At 38.2% G+C, this 25,428-nt stretch overlaps 1 protein-coding gene across 1 annotated transcript; it reads right to left on the minus strand.

Annotated features, from left to right (window-relative positions):
• Positions 1-414: 414 nt before the first annotated feature.
• zak (sterile alpha motif and leucine zipper containing kinase AZK) lies at positions 415-25,043 on the minus strand. Its single transcript, XM_042002356.1, has 20 exons — positions 24,871-25,043; positions 23,396-23,582; positions 20,260-20,347; positions 16,227-16,328; positions 14,594-14,659; positions 14,420-14,448; positions 12,915-13,052; positions 11,387-11,473; positions 10,129-10,203; positions 9,932-10,038; positions 7,760-7,895; positions 4,608-4,652; positions 4,485-4,515; positions 4,264-4,403; positions 4,086-4,148; positions 3,920-4,009; positions 2,111-2,227; positions 1,871-1,945; positions 1,594-1,744; positions 415-1,483 (listed from the first exon to the last, which is right to left on the minus strand). The coding sequence occupies exons 2-20, from the start codon at positions 23,549-23,551 to the stop codon at positions 777-779; spliced, it is 2,403 nt and encodes an 800-aa protein (XP_041858290.1). The 5' UTR covers positions 23,552-23,582; positions 24,871-25,043; the 3' UTR covers positions 415-776.
• Between the last annotated feature and the right edge of the window lie 385 nt (positions 25,044-25,428).

A 25,428-nucleotide genomic window follows, 5' to 3' on the forward strand; every position in this document is an offset into this window, starting at 1 on the left:
TTCAAACAAATGCATTGTTTAGTAATGAAACAGTATGTATCTTCCATGAACTGTACCGTGGCGCGAATCTCTCATTGGACAATTTGCATACAAGGCGGGTAAGCTGTTGAATCCTTTCCAGCTTCACGCCGTCCTATGTTTTATACAAGGTCCAAATCTCTGACAGGACATCAAGTAAATATATAAAACTCTGTTCATACTTATAAACAATTTATTAATTGTATTAAAACTAGAGTTTCCATAGAGAGAGATGAGTTACTTTAACAAGAACATGTGAAGATTTCCTTTGATAAAGTTGATTAAAATGGAAAAGTATGGCCTGCATGGGCCATGCAACAAATAGATGGTGCATTTCAGGATGAGTAAAAATATGCTATCTGTTTAAAAAACTCTGCAAACAGAGACACGGATAAAGAGACTGGAAAATGTTTATTTTATCTTGGTACTACTTGTGAAAAAGGCAGTTAAATAGTATTTTTTAAATGCAACTATAGCAGTGGATGTCAGCTGTCATTTAGCAAATGTAATGAGTAACTGACAGAAATATCTGATAATAATAAATACATTCTGAGCATATGGACTCATTTTAAAAAGAGCCAGATTTAAAAAATAAAACAAAAAACAGAAGGTCAAATACACATATACATCAGACATGATTATTATTCTCTCACAACAAGCAGTTAATTTTTTGAGCATGTCTGTGGATATAATTAATATGTAAAAGCTTTTCAGTGCATGTTCAACATGAGAAGCTGTCAGCTCGCTCGTGGCCCACATCAAGTTCTTCCACCTGCACCACGCCCTCCCCTGCCCCCTCTCCTTGGTCGACCTTTCACTTGTTTATTGTCCTGACGTGGTGATCTTTTCTGACGTTCCACTTTAATCCACCCTCCATCGCTGGCTTTGCTCCCCTCTTTTTCCTCACTGGGGTTTCCTGTCACAGAGAGGATACCCGGTATCATTGGTGGGCGGTTCTGTTGTGTGACACTGTAACTGTTAGATCGAGGCCTCCCTGGCTGTCGTGAGGTTTTGCTGGTTTTATTATAAATATGGCTTCCTCTATGATTGGTCCATGATTGCCCCCTACCATGCCCCCCTCCCACCGCTAATGTGTTGCCAAAGTAGCTGCCTCTGCGATCACTGAATAAAGCTCCAGCACTGCGTGGGCGCTCTCGCTCTAAGGTGCTCTCTGACGTAGTGCTGGAGGGACTGCTGCCTTTCGACCCCAGACTGAGCGGTGAGAGTTTGGCCGACAGGCTGGTAGTTGGAGAGGTGCTGCGAGAGTCAGTCCAGGGAGACACATGGAGGCGGTTTGGAGAGCGGCGCACAGCTGCAGCATAAGAAAACCCTTGGCTTTCATGCGCAGAGAGGAACTGAGGCAGAGTGCGGGCATCAGAGCTGGTCAGAGGAGCAGTCTGCTGCTGTGAGTTTTGGTTCATCATCTGCCTCTGCTTAACATTGTGCATCCATGTTGGATCAATATCTAAAAACAGAAAATATGAATTGTATCTCAGTTAAAAAAAAAATACCCCAAAAGTAATAATAGTCTAAAAAAAAAAGACAGTATAACTTAAAAAATTGAAAGAAAAATACCACGGTTTGTTTTGTCTCCAGGGTTCCAGTCTACATTAGCTTGAGCTGTTTCTATGACCAACGCCACAGTCTTGATTTCATCTTGTAAACTACTGACACTCCACTCTACCAGGCAGCTGTGTCTGGTAGACTTTGGTGACTTGACATCATTCTGAAATGTGAAGTGGAAGGGATGGGAGGTTAAATGGTATTTGGTGTGAAAACATAGAACTGGCACTCAGGACTTAATTATTGTATCTTAGAGATGATGTGTACATTTTATTTTGTGATGGTTCACCTCATAATTGACAGTGTAGTCCACTTTCTGGTTCTGCTGTAGTCCAACAATCCATTTATCCATTACAAAAGGTGGCTGCAACATAAAAACATTAGAAAGTTAAGAAAAAATCAGCCTGCAGCAATGACAACACAACAGTCTTGGAAGTGAAATTAAAACATTAATGTCAGGCATTTAGCAATTTAAAAGAAAATGGGATATAAGCAAAAAGCAATTAGCAGTTATTTTATCTGGCGACACCTTAGTCATCCGCAGGATTTCCACATCCTGTCGGTTGGCATTAAAGACAACATCTTTAATGTAGGTCATGGCTACGTCATCTCCATCAAGTTCCATGTACATTTTCCATTTGCAGTCCTGGCAAATAAAGAGTTAACAGTGAGATAATGTAGCTCTGTTCAAGTCAAAAACTACTGGAAAGTGTTCAAAAAAGTTTATAATTACACTATTCTGTAAAAGAGGAAATGTCTTAAACTTGAACATAAACCAACAGCACAACCTACAGGTAGTTCAATAGCAGTGGCAGGTAACCAGCCACAAAACCTCGAACAGTGGGTAGGAACAGAAAATGTAAGTTTTATCAAACACAATTTCTAATCTCCACCTCTTGAGAAAAATGCCAAACAATGCAATGAGATTTTTTTTTGTAAATACAAAACATTGAAGGGATGTTCAGCAGAATTAGAATTTATTTCTTAGTGCGTTTGTTTTTTTTTATGTAAAAGGGGTAAAATCATTCTTTTTCACATGAACTACTACAGACTGCACTTCATATTGGGAGACACGAATATCCCCCAGCCCTCTCCTTCTGCATACTGAATGCTGACAAAGCAGTAATGATTCCTTCAATCCCTAAGAGCTGCCCATGAAGCCACAGGTCACTGCTTAGCCACGCTGGGTCTGTGCCACAGGCCAATCCATTGTGTAGGGATCACAGAGAGAGACATCAGAGGAGTGGCACTAACACACTCGTCTGAGGAGCCTTCGACCTCTCCTTCATCGTCCCCAGGGGCTGGAAATAGCTCAAAGCGGAAGCTTCAGCAAGCCTCTGGCTCAGAAACACACCAGTGGCCCTTTGCTGGCCTGGTGTCGGCCCTGGACAGTCGCACTGGGGCTCCCAGGTCCATGCTAGTCTAATCACTCCAGCAGAAACAATGTCTGGTAATGATGCCTAGGACCCGAGTGCGTCTAATGACAACTCATACATAATTCAGCACCTTTCACTTGGCTGCACGGTGATATCCTCATTAGTAGGGGACCCTCAGTGGCTGTCAGATGGTGGCCGCACAATCGCAGGCCCTCATTTTGTCTTTGAGAAGTGCAGCTGCTTCCATGACATCGCCAGCAAAGAGGGGCAAAGAAAAAAAAAAGCAGTGCGGGTTTGTTTTATTTAGTGCAAAAAACCTTCCAGTTTGTAAAAACAAGGCTGACACGGAACCTGACACCAGGCAGGGGAAAATAATTAGCTCTCATTTTCTCAGCCTCCTGTTTCCTTCTCCCTGCTGTGTTTTCTACCCACTAAACCACCACATGTCAGAAGAAATGGGAGGCAATTAGCAGGCTCGTTTCAGCCCTGCCGAACACACTGAAAGAGGACTATTTATGATGGGACAATGAACAGCTGAAAGATTAAATAACGTTTGCCTTTTAAAAGAAAATGACTTCTGGCTAAATGGGCTATTTTTGATTAAATTCAAACAGCAAGTGAAGAGCCACCCTTTCTCCACAGTTTGAGACCCTAACAAAGGGCTGTGAGCAAGTCGAGGTGGATGTGATACAAGGCTGAAAATGAAATGTTTATTTGCCTGGTTTAATACATGTCTAGTGATGTCTTCAATGGCCAGTATAACAGCCGCTGCCATGAATCCTCAGAACTAACAGCTTTCGAAGCAGCAGGCTGAGAAAGCATCCATTATTACCAAAATGTTCAAAGTTGATGCAGTGTTTCTTTGTGATATCCATTAATTGTTGGTTTCACAGAACCAATGATGCTCACAGCTCCAGGATATGTTGGAGTCATTATTTGAGTGTGTGTCTTTATAAACTTACAAACTTTCCTGTTCCTGGTTTCCAGTGGTACCCAAACACCAGCTCCAGATTTACGGTTTTACTTTGCTCCACCTCCTTTTCCAGCTCATCCTTCCAGGAAGAAAAGTGGTCAAATGTGAGCACAAAACCAATAACACTTCCCAAAGATAGAGAGGAAGCTTCATACCTTCAGCAGTGGTGGGAAGTGGACTAACCCAAGGTAATCATTGGCTAGCTTTTCAATTTCAGCCTGCAAAACAGAAAATCCTCATTAATATTTTTGGTAATTCCAAATACTAGTCAGCTAAGAACTTATCCTGCAAATAAGGGTTAAAAATCATCTGCAATGACAAACTGTATTTTACCTTAAGGTGCATGGCGTGGCCTTTGGACTTGACCCCCATGTCTCGCATGTCGTTTTCTGTAAGAAGCAGCAACCTCTTTCCAGTGATGTGATTGTCTTTGAACAGGTCAGCGTAAAGCTGCATGTCACATGTACCATGCCCTAAAAAAACAAGAGGAAATTATTTAAATAACCACAAAGTCTGAGAAAGTCTGAACTATTCCAAAAAAGAAAGGGACAAACCTGTACCAAATAACTGCTGCATCCAGAAATACTGTAGCGATCAAATAGCAATGTGTTAGTTTAATAGAAGTGGTATCACTTTGCATGAAAGTTAAAATTAGAAAAAAAAAATACAATACTGACCACATGCTCCTCTGTCCAGGTGTATATATCAAGGGTGGGCAGCAACTACAGAGAAACAGTGAGAATGTGGATGATAAATAGACAGTGGGTGTGCATGTGTAGCATGCTGACAGAAATAATGAAATGCAAACTTGAAGAAAAGGTGGTTAAATGAAATAGTGGTCTTCATACACTGTATTCTTCTGGTCATCCTGTAGTAGCTCAGATCATAAACTAGACGCCAGCTTTAGCCAGCTGTCTCTGCCATACATTACAGTTCAGGTGACCGCCCCATAAAGCCAATCACCACTACAGCAGCTCTCCACTGCTCCAGTGTGACTGGAAAGACTGCATATACGTTTAAAAGACACTTTCACAAATGAGCAGCTGTGCATCTCTCAATGAGACTGATGGTATTCACAAAATTAACATAAATATCAAATTTGGGAATATAGTTGTTTTTTTCAGGATTTGTGTGTGCAATCTGCAGGAGGAAATAAACTGAGCTGAGATTAGTTCACACAATTCTGCCCCCATGTGGACTAAGTGGATGATGGGTAACCAAGCCACAGATAATGGGCATTATGAAGTGGTATGATGTTCACGTAAAAAGAAAAGACTCGACAAAAACACCACGTAAAGCAATATATTTAACATTATTGTAATAGTAGTAATAATATAACACAACAATTAAGCCATAACATTTGTTCCTTAGTGACTGGTCAAATATAAAAAGTAAAAGAAAAAGAAATGCATGGGAAAAAAGCAGATTTGTAAAAATGTTAAAAGCAGGTAATTTATCAAAACAATTACAAAGAACACAGGAAAATAAATCACATAAAAAGTAGCTATGATTTAGCAGAAGCTAAAAGAAATAAGTTTGCAAGTTGAACTTTTTGGGGAGCCTCAAGTGTCTGTATATTTTTTGACAGATGAGTGCCTGGTTGAATTGATATGTTTAGTCTAATAACGCCTGAGGCTGGATGCCACAAGAGTGTTAACAATGTTTGAACTGGAATATTAGTGCTAACAAGCAACAACACAGGAATACAGAGGATTACATCCTCATGAGACAGACTGATTATAACAAGAGAAAAGGACAATTTAATGGGCTTTGCTTGAGGAAGCATGTCCTTCCCCCAAATGAAGTGTAATACCTAAGTGAACACTAATGCTTATATGATATTGTAAAGTGCAGGTGTTTAGGCTAATGTTCAGCTAGACCAGGGTTGGCCAGCGTTGGTCCTCGAGAGCCACAATCCTGCAGGTTTTTCCAAAATTCCCTGACTTAAACTAATGAGTCATTGTTCAGATTCTTATAGCTGCTGGATCCATTTAATTTGAGTCAGGTGTGCTGGAGCAGGGAAATTTGGAAAACCTGCAGGATTGTGGCTCTCGAGGACCGACGCTGGCCACTCCTGAGCTAGACCATATTGCGTAACGGTGTACTTTTCTATAGAAGGAAATGAGTCTTTTAAAATCTATTTTGTAAACTATTTCGTAGAAACTTTGAAAAGTAGGCTAAAACACAAAATGAGAGAATGAAGCTGACAGTCACACAGAAAAATCCTTCTCCGACTGTTTTGAACTGAGGTCAGTCAAAAAAGAAAAAAGGAAAAGAAAAAGAAGTACTTTTCCATCCTGGTAAGAGACTGCGTCTCAACAACTGCACCACATCCAGAACAAATTGGCCAATCTTAATGTCAGCAAAATGTCACTTCATCATGAAAGCCTGGCCTTCTCTAAGCAACCGGCTCTTGGCTCTTTCTTCACAGCAGGCCACTATACATTCCCAACATTAGGCTTACAGTAGCTGACATCTATAATATCCACAGGTGGAAGGTTTAAAATATATTCAATAATTGTGCCTGTGTTGCGTGTGCAGCATGCAAACAGCTCACAAAGCAGAAGGTAGTATGTGTTATGGTTTGGCAAAGTAATGATTAATAAAAGTATAACATAATTAACAACATGACTTAACAAGCAGTTGTGCTTCCACATCAATAATGCATTAACTGGGAACACAGATGCAGCTGTAGCATCACCAGTCATGCAAGAGTTCATTCATCCAGAGAAGTGTCCCATCCCCCAAGCCACGTAGATTTTTTGTGTCCATTTCTGACACAGCTCGACCTGGAAGAGTTCTGCTTGGCCCGCATGTTGGCCTGTATAACAGAGTGCAGGGCGACAACACCATGTCCTCAAAGCCTTTCATCACGGTGTGCAGATTCACCTCCTTATTACTGGAGGCTGTGATCTGACATGACATCTGTGAACTGTTTGATTCCTCCGTCTCAAAACGGTAGAACGACTTAGCGCTTATCTTTTTTGTCACAGGTGAGAAGAGCTGAAAGGCACACACAAGAGGAGAGCGGGGATGATGAGGGGTAAAGGAAAAGAGAGAATGGAGAAGAAAACACAGAAAAGAAAATGAAGTAAAGGATTAGTTTTAAACCACAAAATGAAGTGCAGACAAGTGGACAAACTAAAGTCTATACACACTGATTAAAGAACAGAAAAATACACAGAGGGGAAGAGAAGAAAAAAGAAGCACAGGTTTCAGTTTCAAACCATTTTTGAGGTAAATAACTTGTGGTTACAGATTGCTGGAAAAGAGACTGTAGTGATTAGCAAACTAATTAATTTCATTTTCTAATGCACTGATAACAAATTTCTACAAGTCAAGTATCTTTTGAGTTTTTGATTGTTTGATGAAGCAAGATAAAAGCTGGAGTAGGCTATGACGTATGGCTTTATTACTACTTTCTAACATAATATTAAACCAAGGAAATACTTAACAGATGAGTAAATTAAAATATAAGACATTCAGGAGCAGTTTTTAACTGCCTTCTGGCCTCATGTGAAGTCTTAGGGATGTTGCACTTCAATTTTTGGGCATGCAAAATAAAAAAATGAAACAAACCACAGCAAAACATGAACCGCCTTTCAGAGACTGGGCACTCATCCTCCCTCTCACTGCTTTCCTGTTCCCACTTCATATTCAAAAAAGAATTTCTATCCTTCAGTGCTACTGGAAAAAAAAAAAAAACAAGAAACACAGCTACAGTATAATAAAGCTGATGCAGTGCAGCTGTAGTGGCCACTTGACCGTGGCACAGTTGTGCTGCAGGTGAAGGTGGACTAAAGTGAAGAGGACATAACAAGGGACTCACTGGGCTGTTGGACTGTTCAATGAGTTTGCGCTCCCACATCTTCAGACGCCGCTCTCGCTCCTTCAGCTCCTGCTCTTTGGTGCTCAGGTCTCTCTCCAGCTTCTTCAGCCTCTCAAGTGTAGCTTCAATCTCACACCTTCAGAACACAGCAATAGAGCAAAGTCAAATTTTAAGATGGGCTTTATCTGGATTTTTCTTCTTAAATGCAAAATCATCAACCATCAGTTTTATTTTTTATTTTCTGACTTCCTTACCGCCATGCTCAAAGCATAGCAAAAGCTATTCGGCTTTAGAAAAACGACTTTATGAGTATTTACTGCAGTTTAAGATTTAGCAGCAGATGATTGCTGACTAATTGACATTCAAATGATCCTGGTCAGAAGTCTGCAAAGACCTCCATGAATGTGCCTCTATTTTCATTGGTGTGTGAGGGTATGTATGATAGAGAAAAAGGAACTGCATAGGCTAAAAAAATCAAACTGCGTATTAACTATTTGATATGGGGCAACATCTGCAACACAAACTCTCAAATCTTCTACACAACCACTGTTTACATCCTTCCCCCTGCTGTCCAGGCAACAGCATTCAATGTCATCCACCCTGTTGCAACATGTTTTATACAGAATTCCTTTTACAATTCACTCAAAACAATATCCCCTCTAGGTAAAAGTTGCTATAAGATCTAAAGTTTATACACAGTAGTAGAACAGTTTTTGGGGAATTCAGCAAGTTTAGAAAACTAAATCAAGGTGCAACATGTGATGATCCTAAAATCCAGTTTTCATTTCTCCAACTTTAAGATAAGGTTAAAAATATTTCATTGATTGTATTTTACAAAGTTTACACAGGATCGACTAGAACCTGCCTTTTGCTAAAGCTAAGTGATGATTTAAAAAAAACAAAACAAAAAAACATTTAAGACCCTGCATAAACACCTAAAAACTCATGAAAACAAAAAGTACTTAGCCGAAATTCAATCTTGGACTTCAGGATTTCCATTAGACTTTGAACAGTTATATGGGTTACATATCCTTGCCTACACATCCTTGCCTTTTGTTAGGGAAGTTTGTTTTATCCAGCAGGTGGAGCTGCGTTGTGTATTGTGAAAATGTATGCTGAACTTCAGCCCTTGACAAAATATCCCACCCTTTTTCTCACAAACACATGCAGAGTGTAGCCCAGGCAGGAAGGCCAAGCCCTGCTCTTCCTGGTCCTCTAATTCCTCTATCAAAAAGATTCCCACCTACAACAGTTTCCGCTTGACCTTGCAAATAATGAATTATTTTGCTTCCCACTTTCCCGAAAAGCCTTTGATAGCCATTGTTTCTTCATATGAACACGTGAAAATCTTTCAAATCCACTCAAAGCTGCACTAATAAATAGCATTTGGTGGTGACAAATGAACAGGTAAAATAGGAGGGATGTGGAATTCGGACCTCAATAAGCTAAAGCTGGAGGTGGATAACAAATGTCCTGCACTGTTTGCTGTCTGTTTCTGGGTAATGAGCATAACACAAGTGCAACAAATCATCTGCACCAGTCAACACTTCTGTATCATGTCTATTAGAGCTGCCTCATGTTTTGATCAGCCATAAGCTTTTTCCTTCCCCAGCATCCTGTAAACTTCTTGAGCTTTCTGTGTTACACATTTCGACTTTCTGTTTTCCAGAAGTGAAATTCACTCCAACCTGCTCCACGTGCAGATGGCTGCCTGGACATGATGCCACCAGCACAACTTCTGAGAGAAAGAAAAAAAAAAACTCTGAGCACAGACAAGGCCCACAGAGAGGCAGATAGAGAATAAAGTGACAGCTGAGACTCAGGCTGTGCTGAACATTACCAAACCTCCAGCTGCTCATACAGGCCAATTAAACACTTCTACTTGAAAAAGATGGTGATTATTTTTAGGGTCTTATGGGTAAAGAGAGGAAGTATATCCAGATGGATCATTCTTTGGGGGTTTTCATGTCTTTATGTAGCTATCAGTGTAATTATTAAGGATCTATATGCACAAACTCAAGTTCTTTCTTGCGCTTCACGGCCCCCATCAGCTACATTTCACATCATCCTTTGAAAACAGTTGCACATTTCCTTAGGCTGAGGCAGTATATTGGTGAGAAAATAGTGTTATAAATACATTTACTGCCTGTTGAGAATAGCTGATCACATTACCTCCATTCAGCCTTGTTGTGAAGGAAAGAGTTGCACTGTTGAGGAAGTTGGCTGTCTTTAGACATAGACTCCAGAGTAGACAGGATCTGCTTAAACATAGGCCTTTCCTATATGAATATAAAAAACATTTACTCTGTATATGATTGACATGAAAACACACAGAGTATATTGTAGATTTGGATGTAAAAGTAACAGACCTTTGGTTCTGTTGCCCAGCACTTTCTCATGAGTTTAGCAAAGCTGGGAGGGCAGCCACTTGGTATGGTTAACCTCTGAAATACAAATGATCCTGAACAGCACTGCTTCAGCATTATGAAAACTATGCCCCTAATAAAAAAAAAAACACTTGGATACTGTGTAGGGTACACTACCGTTCAAAAGTTTGGGGTCACTTTGCCATGGTATTCTAAAGGGAAGTGACCCCAAACTTTTGAACGGTAGTGTATATATAAAACCAGAATGCAATAATTTCCAATTCTCTTATAGAATATAACTGTTTTCCATTCACAACTAAAGGCAAAAAGCAATTCACTATTTCTTGAAAACATTTTGCGAATCTTGAAATGAGTCAAAAGTAATTTTATGCCAGCCATGCATCTCCAAAAAAGTCGGCCATGTTTACCAATGAGCAGCATCCCTTCCTCTATGAAAAACACTCTTTTCTCTGACATAGGATTCTAGCTGGAAAACGAGCCTCTGTTTTCTTTGCTGCATTTTCCATTTCATAATGGCCCAAATATTTGCAGCTGGTGAAACATCTCATCTTCAGGCAGAAACATGTTTTAATTCAGAACTGCTGAATCATGCAGCCAGAACTACTGTACAAACATGAGCTAGCAAGCAGTTAGCTAGCAGTGTGTCCACGTGTTAACTTGGATGCTACATTCTCGATTAATATTTAGAACATACTTTTGAGGCTGAGAGATTATGTTTTGACTAAGGCTGTCAAATGATTACAAAAAATGATCAGATTAATCACAGCTTACAAATTAATTAATCATGATTAATCATCATTCACAACTATGCCTGAAATGGGCTTTTTACTGTAGTATGTCAACAAAATGGCAATCCACCTGCATAGCTAAAGTTTAAATCCTTTCTACCACTACCATGTCAACTACTTTGTTAGGTGTGTTAATTTCATTCAAAATATTAACACAATTAATTACATAAATTAGTTACTGCCGTTAACGTGTTATTTTTGACAGCCTTAGTTCTGACATAAGACATCCTTGTTTTGTCATGCAGTCAGTGTTTTCCCCTCTTTCTGCTAAGCTAACAGTCTCCTGGCTCCAGCTTCATATTTAACTGACAGATTTTTGAATTTTCTACTTAAAAGTAATGCCTTTAACTTTGTAAGACTTTGTAATGTGTTTAAAAAAATGCTTCCAGGATCCATGTAATTTCTTATCTGAACAATAATGACTCTATAAATGTAAACAGGCAGTTAAATACCTCGTTCTTCTCCACTACGAGCCAGGCCACTTGCAGGCCTTCTAGGCCTTTGAAGGGTATCTCACGGGTGAGCATTTCCCAGAGTACCTGTCACAGAAGAGCCAGAATGTCAGAACATTACCTCTATAAATATCTTTTTTTCCCAACTTATATGCCATCTAAAAATAAATGACTAAATGTATGAGTCCACCTGTTGACACAAATGTGACATTGTGCCTGTTTAAGCCATTATTTTGCTAAATAATTGCCAGGAAATTGTAGCACAGGGTACAGCAACTCATTTGATCACTTAAACCCAAACAGGTTGCACCTTATTCATTTAAGATGCTGAGTAGAAACAGAAAGCAACAAGTAGGAGCAACAGCATTCAGGAGGAAGACAACTAACCAGTTCTACCTGATGTGTATTATTTTTTTTAACATAGTGAACTAATTTAATTTTCTTCCGCCTTTAAGGAATTAAAAACAAATAATGTGTTAAAAACTTAGATACTGTAGTTTTTTTTCTGTCACAGCCTGTGCTGCATTGTTCACAATGTCCAATAGGTAACAATGAACGTCATTCATTTTACATCAGCTCATAATCTCCAACATACTAGCACATATTTGGCTATGGATTTTAGGATTTCTAACCAACTACCTGTTGTTACATGTAAGCACTTAACTAAAAGAATAACTGTTTTGTTATACATGCTTCAACTTGCTAATATTTGCAGAAAATAAACTAAAACACTACAACCACACACACTGCCTTTTAAGTTCTAAAATGGCTCAAAGATATGAGGAAAGATACTTTTTGTTAATGCCCAATAATTTTGCATCTTGTACCAGAAAATGTGTCGTAACTATTTCTATTTTCAGGCTACTTTTAGTCCACTCAGTAACTTCCAAGCCAAATGACAGAGAGAGTATGTTTCTAAGAAGTTGTAATTCTGCAAAGGTCAGAGCTGATGCTTTTGTCCACTTAAGCACAGAGAAGATGAAAATGTCGGTAGGACTAGTGCTGGCGGCCATGATGGACTTAGGTGCAATTTCACTTTTAAGTGCAACAGGTGTATATCTTAATCTTCTGGATGAGCCAGTGTCGGTCAAAACCCACGTGGTATACAGAGAACATAATCACCTACACCCCATAAAATCAAAACCAAAGTAATAAATAATAAAGCCTGTTACTAATAAACTGGTGTGACCAATGATTACTATCATAATGAGTGATCTTTCAACATTAGGTTGCAAAGAAAAGAATGTTTAACTTTATGCCACTACAAGGAAGATCTTTGCGCATAACAGATTGTGTGTTTTTCACAGCAGGGCAAGACTAAACACAACGGCACCAACACAACCAAGAGCAGCACTGAGCTCGGACTGTCCAACATGTTTCTGTTACTGCCCTCAATTGGCAGCAATTTGGCTCTACAAGTCTCTTAAAGAGGCCACAGCCCTTTCAAAATGTAACTGCTAAAACAGTGATTTTAAACTGACAAATTAGTTACAACATTCGAGTCGTACGTTTCCGCTCCTTCACTCACCACACCATAGGAGAAGGCGTCACATGTTTCAGACACAGGGAAGCTTTGGATCACCTCTGGAGCCATCCAAGGAAACGTGCCCACTAAGGACATGTGTGTCGTGTGGGTCAAGAACTTAGATGCTCCAAAATCACAGATCTGAGGTGAAGAGGAGAGAAACGAGACAAATGTTGCAAGTAAGTCAAAATATTTAGTTGAATATCTATAAAAACATGTTATTCACAAATTTACTTTATGTTTTTATGAATGAATTTACAACAATCACAAAAGCAAAGCACATTTTATCTTCATTTCACAGTTAAGTAGAAAATGCCACAAAGATAAATAACCCCCTAAGCTACAATCATGTCATTTAGGCCATAAAAAAACAATAAAAATGCAGCGACAGCCTTACAAATAATTCATTAAATAATATCAATATTTAAAAAGAACCTGACTCAAAGGTAAGACCTATGTGTTTTGGATAAATATAAAAAGTAAAAATATCATAGAGGAGGAAAAGAGTGAGGTTTTAAGGTATGACAAATTCAACCAGTGGTCTGTAGAGTAGGTCCTTGCTGCTGAAGGTGCATGATCATGCAAGAACCAAGTATAAAAAGATCAGGACTGTGGTTAGACCACATCCCTTTTATAACCAAGCCAGAAATGACAGAATTGCTTTCTTTATCTACATCAAGTCTCTTTTCTCTTAACCGAAACCACAAAGGCACCTTTAAAAAGCTCAATGAAAACACTGTCAATAACGTCCTGTGCATGTAGAGTAACTCCCTGGCTTCTCTTGTCTGTGTACTACAAATAAAAAACATTACTTTTATTTAAAGTTCTGAATCTGTAATAAAATATTATAATTTTAGTAAGACTGTAAACAATAACGCATTAACAGCGGTAACTAATTTATGTAATTAATTGGGTTGAATGTTTTAAACTGTATTAACGCACCCTTATCCCCACCCTGATCCACCACACTTTCATGACACATCTATAAAAATATACTAGTCATAAGACAGCCATGCACACGTGTTGGAAGATAGATCAAGTTCAGATATCTAGTGAGAGCAAGGGGACGACATCTGTGCAGATGTTGGAGACACAGGTCTCATCATTTAGAAGCCATGAATGTAATGAGAGAAATTATAAACATGTTCTAAGATATAAATCAGAGCAGGACCCTTCACTAACAAAGCAGTTGACATGAGGTAGAAAGGATTTATAATTCAGCTATGCAGGGACCAGTCTAGAAAATTTTTGATGGGGGGCCAGGCTGGGGCACTGGCCAAGAAAAGGGGGGCACAAATTAGATAATCTAATGTAAAAAAGAAAAACCCAAGTAAAAGTCAAGTAATATTAAATTTTTGAAAGCAATGACTTGCTCTTTTTGTTGATACAATACAGTAAAAACAGGCATAGTTGATGATTAATTATGATTAATTTGATTAAAATTTTACATTACAGATTTAGTTTATCCTCTTGTTTCTGTATGAGAGAAAGATGCATTTGAAACCTACCTTTAGAATTTTGTTAGCAGTCAAAACAACTGAAAAGAAGTGAAAAAGAGTTTTAAAAGTTGAATTAAAATATACAGATACATATGGGTACATACATATATATGCAGTATTTATATTGTGCAATTATTAATTTTGGTCATGTTTTAATCTGTATTAAGAGATTAATTCAGTTACCATTTCTGGATTTTAGGTCTCTGTGGATCACCTTAACAGGGGCTTCTGTGTGCAAATAGTGCATCCCTAAAGCAGAAATAAGAAGATTGTCAGGTAGAAATTCACTATATGCCAAGTTTCATTTTGACAAAACCCTCTGCATACTGTATATTGGCAGAAATCTGAAAAGTAAAACTTCTCTGAATTAACCTGCTTCAGCCAACCTGCAAACAGTAAACAACTTACAACCAAAAACATTAAAAATTAAATAAGTAAATGAAGATATAACCAGCTGTAATCAAGACACAATCACAGGATTAACATTATTATGGATGGGAAATACTGTAAAGCACCAACCTATAACATGTTAATGTAAATAAAAAAAATAGAAAGAAAGAATTTGCATTCGTTATTTATTTATTAATATTTTATATGTATATAAAAAACAGGGAAAAATATACAGTATATATAAAAAAGAACTAGGTCCACATTGCTGCTATGGCAATGATTTTTGCTAGACATGCATTGCATACTTTTCATGACAATATTGAACAAAACATTTCTATTCAACATAAATGCAGAAAATTTTCACAGCTTCAGTTTAAAAGATGTTCAACAGACTGGGAGCGGACAAAAGAAAATCTAATTTTCGTTTGGACCTGCCATGCCATCAACAGTTTTTACTCTACAAGCTTAATCTGAGTTGCCCGTGGATCCGGTGGTCAAGCAGAAACTAAAATGTTGATGGTTTGAATCTCATTTTATCCCAGTTTCTTGCCTTGGGCAAGGCACTTCATATTCCTTGCCTCCAGTGTCGGCACTGCATGTGTATGGATGTTCGGTAGTGGTGGGAGAGGCCACTGGTGCAAATTGGCTGCCATGTTTCCTTAAGTGCGTACACATGTAGCTTACCACCCTACGTATGAATGTCAAGGGAATAAATAATTTATTGCAGTGCAACATAAATCTAATCCATTATTATTTTTTATATATATTTTAGAAAATCTGCATATCAACTCACTGTTTTTACCTAAGCCACTAGACTTACACTTTTTATGCTACCTTGAAATGACAGAACACCCAACTTCCAGAGTCTAAGACAAAATGACAGCAGGATATAACTTGCTAATTTGTTCACATTTTATGTCCCAGAAACAGAAATGTCACACATGTGAGTGCGGTAAAACCTCGTCATTAGGAGTTACATTTTTTTCTCTTAGCAGCAGCAGCAGTATGAAACAAAGTTTTAGTGAATTTTCAGTCTCATTCAGATGGAATGTTACACTTAGTATCGCCATGGCAACCTCAACTACCACGCAGAACTCACAGCTAATGGACGTCGCATTCAGGGTCTACACTTCAGAGTGCACAGACTACATAGGCTACGAAGTGGCTACATGCCAAACAGAGTGCGGGTTGGATTCAGAGGGACAGCGCTTTGACACATGTAGCCGATGAAGTTGAATTGGGACACAGCTACAGACTACTATTCATGCTTTATTGACCTGAATAGTAAAGTCTCAGGTATTGTTACTGTTTATGGTAGATGGTCATTTCAATGAAAGAAAAGGCTTTGTTACTAAAAGTCAGGAATGAATGCAGCCTTTTAGATTTATGATCAAGGACATACCGTTTAAAAAAATCTCATATTTACCTCTGGCAATCTCTGCAGCCCAAGTCATGATCTGTCCCATGTCCATCTCCTCACTTTCATCACTCGACAGATAATCATACAGTGAGCCACCGCTGGCATACTCTAAAGAAGGACAAAAATATAGCATGGTGTTAGTGGCCGTTATTAATAACTAGAATAAATAAATAACATGTAGAGAAGAGTGAAAAGTGATATCTCACTTTTATTAGTCAAACATTGCACATACAAGTGTAATTTGTGTGAGGAAAACATGAAATCATGTAAGAAAATTAAATTAGTCCAAATCATAGGCTATCTGACAGAATCCTAGCATATGGAAATATCCCTGCTGTAACTGGCTTGCTGTGGATCGATGCTTCTCGTCCCTTCTGGACAAGTTCGTCACATTCTCATATCTCTATAACACAGAGGAATGATCTTTCTGTTCTGTTTTCAAAGGTTTTACTTGCACATCGCTAATGAACCATTAGCGGTGAATAACACTTGACAATCATGCACCCCTCTGCAGAATCTGTTCCACAAGATTGTTCAAGACATAAAAACAAAGCTTTGGTAAAAAAAAAAAAAAAAAAAAAACTCTGTAAATGAAAGATATGTAGAACTGGCAAAATTTCCTCAATATGTAGACAAAAACTATTTTGTAAAGTACCTAAATAAAGCTAAACAAGGAGGAGCTCAAGCAGCAGGAAGGCTCTGTTTGTGCATAATAACCTAATCATATCTCTATACAGTACAGTAAACATAAGCAGGCACCAAGACAGAAGCCTAATTTACCATCATAAAACACACCAAAGGTTTTTATTATTACAGGCCTGGATTTCATGGGGTCTTTTTTACTTGTGTTAAAGCAGAATCAACATGATGCAGATTCAAAAAAGTGTGACTTGACCGGTGAAAATGGAGCGGAGACCTGCATGGAATGTGGATCACCTGAAGTAGATCCACATTCCATCGATAAAATCACAACCAGAGTTGGCTCGGTTGTAAATTGCACTTTCATTTCAGTTCAGTGTCGAGTTTCATGTGAAACAAAAAGAGAATAACCAGAACAGTAAAACAGACAAATGTACCTTAACCCTGAAAAGATAACTCCCCACAATTCATCAGGTTTATGAGGCTGCTGAGTGAAGGAGATATTGTTAAAGTCCTGCATGTCAACAGAGACAAACGGCTCTCTGAGATAGATAGTAGAAAGAGGAAACATCCAGGATTAATGCTGTGTGTCAACATAGAGGAAATTTATAATGACCATAAACACTTTTTTTATTTTTCTGGTGTTAATTAGATTCTGCCTCGATAAACAGAGACACCCGCTAGCTCCTTGGCAACAAGACTTTCTGTCTCACAGCTCAGTGGAGGATGTCAGAAGTTGTTTTTTCTCTGCTCACATTTATGACTGATTTCTGATTGTTTTATTGCATTTTTCTTTATTATTAGTAAAAAAAATAAAATAAAAAAAAGAGCACAGATTATGAAACATTTCATAAAGTACCATTCTTCCTAAGAGATAAAAGAAACCTTTAGCATATAATCTGTGTAAAGTCACAAGGGGCCAGAGGTCCAACCATATCAAACTGTAGCTCAGCAGCTAGAGAGACATTCCCGGCTCTTCCAAGAAATCTATGCTGCGATTAGGAAGTCCTTCCAGGAATATAAAAAAGGTCTTTCTGCCACCATGCCCCACTTTCCCAAAAATGACACCGTGATTTCAGCAGGTTTTAATGAGATTACTGTACTCACTGAAAATTCTTTTAATTTAATAAGATTTCAGTGTAATAGTTAAATAGTCTCTGTAAGCTTTGCAACAGAGAAAGTTATGCAACAGTGTGAAATCTTTAAGGCATGAGACACCACCCCCCCCCCCCTGGTATTTTTAAAGCTGCTTTTATGGAAGTTGGTATGAGGAAGGTGATTTCTCTAGTAAGACTGTCTTTCCAGATGCTTTGTTTTCTTTTGTATGATGACAACCAACAGAAGCTTTTACAGTTACAATCTGTTCACTGCATTGCTTTTATAGAGAATGCACACGTGACGTCACCACGGCTTTCTTTCAAAACATGTTTAAAACACACCAAAAAGAAACGTCCTCACTGCGATAAGCTTACAAGAGAGGTGAAGAGTCGGTACAATGCAGAAACACTAATTATTAATAATTTAGATCATCACAATCAGCTGAACAGAGAATGAAGTTCAGGTTTAGATGCATTGACACCTTTTTCAGTCTCAGAAGTTGGTGTTTACCCTGCTTTTGGTCTACGTTCCCACATCCGCAATGAATGTAAAAACTACCGATCATTAAATTTTCATGGCTGCATTTAAAACAGTAACAATATGAAAAATATGAGGGAGTATTTTTATTTATTACAAGAACAATGAAATAGCTGATGCGTAGATGTACCCATCTTTACTTCTGTGCACATAAAACCCAAACTGTCCTTTATATCCAACCCACGGTCAGCTAGAAGCACACCACCTGGAAAGGTTTCTGCAGAAGTTCACTGTTTTCTGGGATGTATTGATCACCGCACTGCCTTCAAGATGGAAACAGAGGATGAAAATCCACTAGTTAATTTCCTTTTTGTGCGCTGATTTCGAACATGCTGCTGCAGCCGAGGACACAACGTGAGAAAAAAATTACAGTATGAAACAATCATCAGAAATTCGGAAAAAGACGGAGATGAAAAAGACAAGAGCCACTGCTGAACCGATGTAAATAGACAGCGGGTACACCCAAAATGGAGATTCTTCCCATGATTCTGTGCGCTGATTATGTCTGTGCGCATTCTCTATTGATCTTTTTTTCTTTTAGGTAGTAGCCATAACTTTGTTGGTGTCAGGTGTGTTTGTGTGCTTATTTGAGCATCCTCACTTTGTCCACAGAAAAAAAAAAGAAAGAAGAGGGAAAAATCCTAAAATTTACCTGAAATTGTTCTTTTTTCATTTGCAATTTCTATATGTCACTGAAACTTCAATTTGCATGTCGCAATGAGAATAACAAAATATTTTATATATTTACGGTCAATCAGTCAGATCAGGAATTGCATTTATGTTAGTTTTTAAAAGCTGTTGAGGACCTGCGACTGCAGAATAATGCTGACATTTTCATGTGTTTTAGCTGCAGCATTTGAACCTTGATGTGAGGAGATAAAGCTTTAAGTAAGTGGGACTGTTACATTTTTCATTCACAGCATGCTTCCTAAACAGAGCGGACTTTTTAACACTGAGGAGACGTTAAAAATATGAAGGGGTTGCGAGGACACTTGGTTTCCAAACATACAGTAATTCCTGAATATCATAAACATTTCTTTGTGTTTGCTTGTTCTCCCAAAGAATCTCAGAAGCTCAGGCCTTGGTGCAGAGTGAGCAAACGAATCCCGTGAAACACAGCCTAACATTTATACCCAGGCTGACCTGCTTGCAGTGTACTGTCGGGTTGCTGCAGCTGTAACTCGGTTAAAAAGTGTTAAACAAAGTGACTTTCTTGCCTGTGAGCTCTCATTTTAAACTAATATTAGTTAAATATGACATCTGAATCAGCCGAATCATTGCAATTTATTCTCTATATCACTTAAGCATCATTATTATTAATAATAATTATTATTATTATTTATTTTAGGTTCTGCATTTGACCCATCTCTGCAGTGTCATTGAGAACCAATAAATAAACTCACAACTATTTACTTTTCAATATACAGTATATATAATAATAGTGTAGCCATATTACCTACTGGGTAAAGGTTTGAGCAAAGACACGACTGGTCCCTTTTTTTCTATAGTTTACATCTTCACAAACTCTACAAGCATGCATAAAAAAACAAACAAAAAGGTACACAACTACTGAGTGAATATATACACCTTCCTGAAGCCTCTGGCTTTCGTCAATGTTTCCATAGAAACCACTGCTTCATTCAGTGTTTTACAAACTGCAACTGCTACAAAATACATTCAGCTAGGGCATTTTCTACAACAGCTTCTCTCCTGTTTACTGTTTTCACATGGAAAAAAAAGACCATTCTCATTTATAAAAACTTACCAGTGACGATTCCATAGTTTGGAGCTTCAACAACTGCTCCATAAAACTGAATGATGTTACGGTGGCTGAGGACACTGAGGATTTCGGCCTGAGTAATGAACACACAGAAGAAGGAAGCATAACTTTTTCATGGTAGAATCAAAGTAAAAAAGTACTAAAACAGCAAGTTCATTCAGCTAATTTAGCACAAAACACAAAATAGGAGAGAAAATAAAAATTTTGTTATAAATTGCATTAAATGATTAATCAAGTAGCTGTCATGACATGATGATTTTAGGCAGATGCCTCTAGAAAAAACAAATCTAGTAATGCATTTAATTATACTGATGCAAGATCAAACATTGTACATTACCAAGAAATTAAAGGTCCCAAATCATGCTAATGCTAAGTAAGATTTTCATGGGTTTTCTATACTCTAAAGCACCTGTAGGTGTTGTTTATACAGTAAATACCAACATACCCTAAACCACACAGCACATATTCAGAAACAAAGCATCTTTATGGGATGTTATGACTTCTGTGAGGTTGTGATGCTCCAACTAAGACCATATGATATTAGGAACATGCAATATAATTATAAAATATTGCAATGGTGATACGACTTGTGATAGATATAAATAATCCAGTATATGGTGCTAAGTTTAAATGTATTAACAATGACTCTACCTGTGCATGCTGTATTCTCTTGAAATGCCTGGTGTCCAATTCATCACTTAAAAAATTTTGCACAACCATTGTTGGCCATGAAGCTGCTTTATTTTTTTTTAGAAATATTAGACTATTTTAATAATTTTACTATAAAATTTATGGCAGTGTCGCCACAGCAGTAGTGGGCCTTTAATGTTAGCACATTGTTCAGCTAAGTAGTTAATGTTATTAGTTTATATCATTCACACACAGGCCAACATTATGTCAAAGCTGTCATGCTAGCCAACAGAAATTATTACAGTGTTTTCAGTCTTTTATGCTATAATCCAACCTAAACTTAGTGAGCTGTTAGCATGGGGTATATGTGCAAATAAATTCAGAGATGCTATAAAATATCATCAAGCTACTGTGTTGCCTCTTTCAAAAGTTTAAGTGTTTACATGTTAACTGCATTTTCAATATTTACTTCTGCTTTAGCTGCCAAACATGTAGAGCCCTACTTCATTCTACCCACGTTCTCCACAACTCCTTTTTAACCAAAGCCATTCCAGTGTTGTTTCAGGACTTAAGTCGGTTTAATAAAGAAGCAGCTAAAACCTGGTTTGGTTAGCAGCCTGAGAGCCGCTGCAGAGCCACACCTCTTTTAATTTCTCTTCAATAACTTTCTTCTGTTATTGATAAAACAGCTGATTTTCACAGATCGGAGTTAATGAATACTGTTTAAAACATGACAATGATGATCAGCAATTCCAAATACTTACCTGTTTTTAGAAATTGCACAAGCAAAAGGTGCTATAAGAGCAGCAGCAGAAAATGATTAAAACACCCGAATGTTTGTGAATTTAGCCTAAAACTTTTGTTGTAATTGCTGCTGAAAAACAGTTATTGTAAATGTTGCTCCATGCAGCACACTGGGAAGTAAACAGGACGGGCAACATTACAGCTGCACTTTGTAACTTTCCGGCCTTAAAACTCGTGTTCCTGACTTGTGTGATGCCACAGCGACATTTGAAAAAACGCATTTCACAAATTTTTCTTTCAGGAACATGGTGTGACGTTTCAGCTGAGTTTCGCTTCATGTACCACGTCATACATGAGCTGTTTTGAACACACACAGTGGCTGATTCAGCAAAGAAGTGCATGGGGACATCATCAGAAGCAGAGAGGAAAAGAAAGAGAGAAAAAGAGAGATAAGACAAGAGCCCACATCAGACTGGCTTTTACTGGCTGGACAGGTCTCACAGTACAGGTAGGATGCAAGATGGACGCTGGATGAGCCATCGTTACTGAGAAAATCTGCTAAAGTTTCATTGTAATTATTTAAAACATGAAACGGCAGGAAAATGAGGTGCCCTGCGCACATCGCCACACCATCACATTCGAAGCTCTCTTGAAGTATGAAACAAAGAGAACAAGAGCAAATTTCTCTGTTCATGCTAAGTATTCACAATATTTAAGCAAGGCGCTACACTAGCAGTGGATTTTTAAACATGGCAGTCACAGCATTTTAGGTTGGTCTCCATAATCCCACCCCTGCCCCCAACATAAGTGGCTCTTTACTCTGGCCTCATAAAGAATTTGTGCCATCATAGAGGCAGTTATTGAGGCCTAGAACCAGTTCTTTGTTAGTCTGTTTGAAACTAAAACTACATGGTTCTATATTAGACATTAGCTAAAAACATCTTAGAGCTTTCTTCCAGAAAGTTGCAAGATACTTAAAGCTACAGAGACTGAAACAGCTTAATGGGAATAGGACTAAATCCTTGGATATTATAGGCACGATGTAATGAACTATGTATACAGCGAGCTTGACCACATTCTGTTGAAATACGAGCATTGCGTTACCTTTTTAAAAAAGATCATCTGGAAGATTTGATTTCTTGTGAATTGAATTAAGATGAAGCTGAATTCACATACAAAGACCTATTGACATATATATTTAGCAAAAAAAAAAGTTTTATTTGAAACCATTTCTTGAATGAACAGAAACCTGACAGACTGAGTTCATGTAATTGTAACCAAACACTATAATTAAAGGAACAATTGGTTCAATTTGAAACGGTTAAATTATCATTTTCACTGAACAATCATCACTCCCAACACTTGAGGAAAGTTGAATGAATATCTGTGATCTTTCACAATTTCATAAAAGAAACTATGAATAATTTTCTAAAGGTCGAAAGGCCAACAAATGCAGCACAATTTCCCTGAAATTATTTCAGAGATAATTCTTTTTTGTTTTTAAGACAATGGGCCTGCGCTTTCAGAGGGATTTCAAGAGGAGTCTGCTATAATTGGGCCAAATACATTCTTTCATTTAGCAAAGATGCTTCTTTTTGCAGCACACTTCTCAGAGTGGGGGAGTATAATGACCATGAGTGATGGGTAGAGAAGTCACCACATCCAGCTAAATGAGGTGGTAATTAAAATGATTACTACACTGACAATTAAAAAGTATAAGAAAAGCCAAGGCAATTATGACTCCTACCTCATTTTCAATCTTGAGCAATTTTTTCACCGCCACCTCTTTGTCTTGGGATATCCACCTGGCTCGGTACACGCTACCAAAGCTGCCGCCGCCACAGTTCTCATAGAAGTGGATGTCATCGAACTTGATCTGCACGAAAGACGCGCTGGGAGACATCTCATAATGAAGCTAGTCTCCGATCCAGCTTCTGAGGGGGAAGCACAGGACAAGAGGCAAGTTGGGTTCAGTCCTACCTTGATGAAAAGTCGCTGCCTGTGTATTTGTATCTGCTTCATTTTCCACTTACAGTACTCATCAATACCACTGAGCAAAAAGCTTAGAGTTAATTTTTCTGCTTGTATAAGCACACTGGCATGCCTGGTATGCTGGAGCCATGCATCAACAGTCACAGACTATTCCAGCAGGGTCTGTTGTGTTTGGCACAAGTAAGGCCACAAACAGGGATGGTTTGAAAAAAGAAATCATCATTAAAAAACTGTCTCCAACTGTTTTGATACAAAAACATAGAGTGATCCTCACATTTTCTTTATCTTTTTAGCTAAAAAAAATTGAGCTCTTTCAGCTCATGTTGAGGCCAAACATTATGTTGTGTGTGTATGCCAAGACTAAGAGCTGAGAGCTGCCAAAGCAGAATCCACACGGACTGATTCTCACATCCCTTGTTTGTCTGTAACAGCATAAAGAGCATCTTGTAAAAAAAAAAAAAAAAAAGAAAAAAAAAAAAAAAAGGAAAGACAGAAATCCATCATTACAGGAAATTGTAGGTCTGTTATTGTCCCTGGGTTTCCCCATTTTACAGCGGAGCAATTACAGCTTTTAAAAGGCCGTTACCTTGGTCTTCATTGGGATTACTATCCATCACAGTGGGAAATGCCTCCATTGTCACAGAGGGGAGCCACTACTTTCTGCTGATTTACTTGTATTCCTGTTATACTTAGCATCAAAGCAATTTGCTCAGTAGCCCGACCCCCCCCAAACTATTGCTGACCACTCAAGCAGCCAGTGTTCCTGGGATATGGTAGCACTCCTCAAGTCTTTGCAGCCAGCTTCTCACCTCATAGCAAACAATGCTGCAGCTATGCACTTTAACATTAATATCTGATAAACATATGTCAAACAGACAGTTATTGTAATAAATGCTAAAAGAAACTGAAATCACTCTTTTACATCTTCAAAGCCAACATGACATGTTGAGTAACTTTTCTGCCAATGATGTATAAACAATACCTGTGTTGACTATAACCACAAGAGTGCACTGACAACACTAAAATCAATGCTTTATCAATAGATTAGATTATTAATAGTGATGGTTATATAAGCAATAGGCCTAACCACACATTTATAAACGTCTCACTCAGCAGTCCAACATTTATGCGCGGTGTCAGTTATAAGCAACTTATGAGCCTTTTCACTACCAGTATGTGAACTGAAGTTTGTTACTTTTACGCTTCTTATGAAGTTATAAACATACATACCGACATCCAGAGTTCTGTTTGAGGCTTCAGCGCAGCACGTCGTTGCTGCAGGTGGCGCCGGGCACGAGAAAACTTCAAAAACAGGTCAGAGTTCCGGGAAAAATCACGTGTGACGTCGTTTCGCTTCTGATTTCTTCACTTTGTCCGCTGAGCTTTTTACTGGTTGCACAAGTTTGGACAGCACCAACCGAACATTTCCTGTCCTCAAACCGATGACAACAGCGCCTCCTGCTGGACTAAAGAGGAACAGCAGGCTCCTGCTTATCAACGTGAGGTCTGCGGGCCACCTGACGTCACCTTCAACTTGATGAGGGCATATTTAATGGCGCGTCTATTTCAGGGAAAGAAGACTATAAATACAAAGCAATTAATATTGTTTATTGTTGCTCTGTCACTTGTTAACTGCACAGCAGTTTCATTTAGCTGGTGCAATCTTTTAAATTTAATTTTAGTCATTTGTTTTAAGACTGTGCTATAAGAACATCTATCTATCTATCTATCTATCTATCTGTCTGTCTATCTATCTATCTATCTATCTATCTATCTATCTATCTATCT

This window comes from Melanotaenia boesemani, chromosome 12 (genome assembly GCF_017639745.1).
Source record: "Melanotaenia boesemani isolate fMelBoe1 chromosome 12, fMelBoe1.pri, whole genome shotgun sequence".
Lineage (NCBI taxonomy): Eukaryota > Metazoa > Chordata > Actinopteri > Atheriniformes > Melanotaeniidae > Melanotaenia > Melanotaenia boesemani.

What these genes read in the sequence shown, in the direction of transcription:
- zak (XM_042002356.1), bottom strand. Translation starts at nt 23,551, where the DNA reads ATGTCTCCCAGCGCGTCTTTCGTGCAGATCAAGTTCGATGACATCCAC. An exon ending in CACAACAAGGCTGAATGGAG is followed by an intron (nt 7,896 to 9,931) that starts GTAATGTGATCA and finishes TGTGTTCTGAAG; the next exon opens with GTGTGAGATTGAAGCTACAC. An exon ending in GCCACGCCATGCACCTTAAG is followed by an intron (nt 4,149 to 4,263) that starts GTAAAATACAGT and finishes TCTGTTTTGCAG; the next exon opens with GCTGAAATTGAAAAGCTAGC.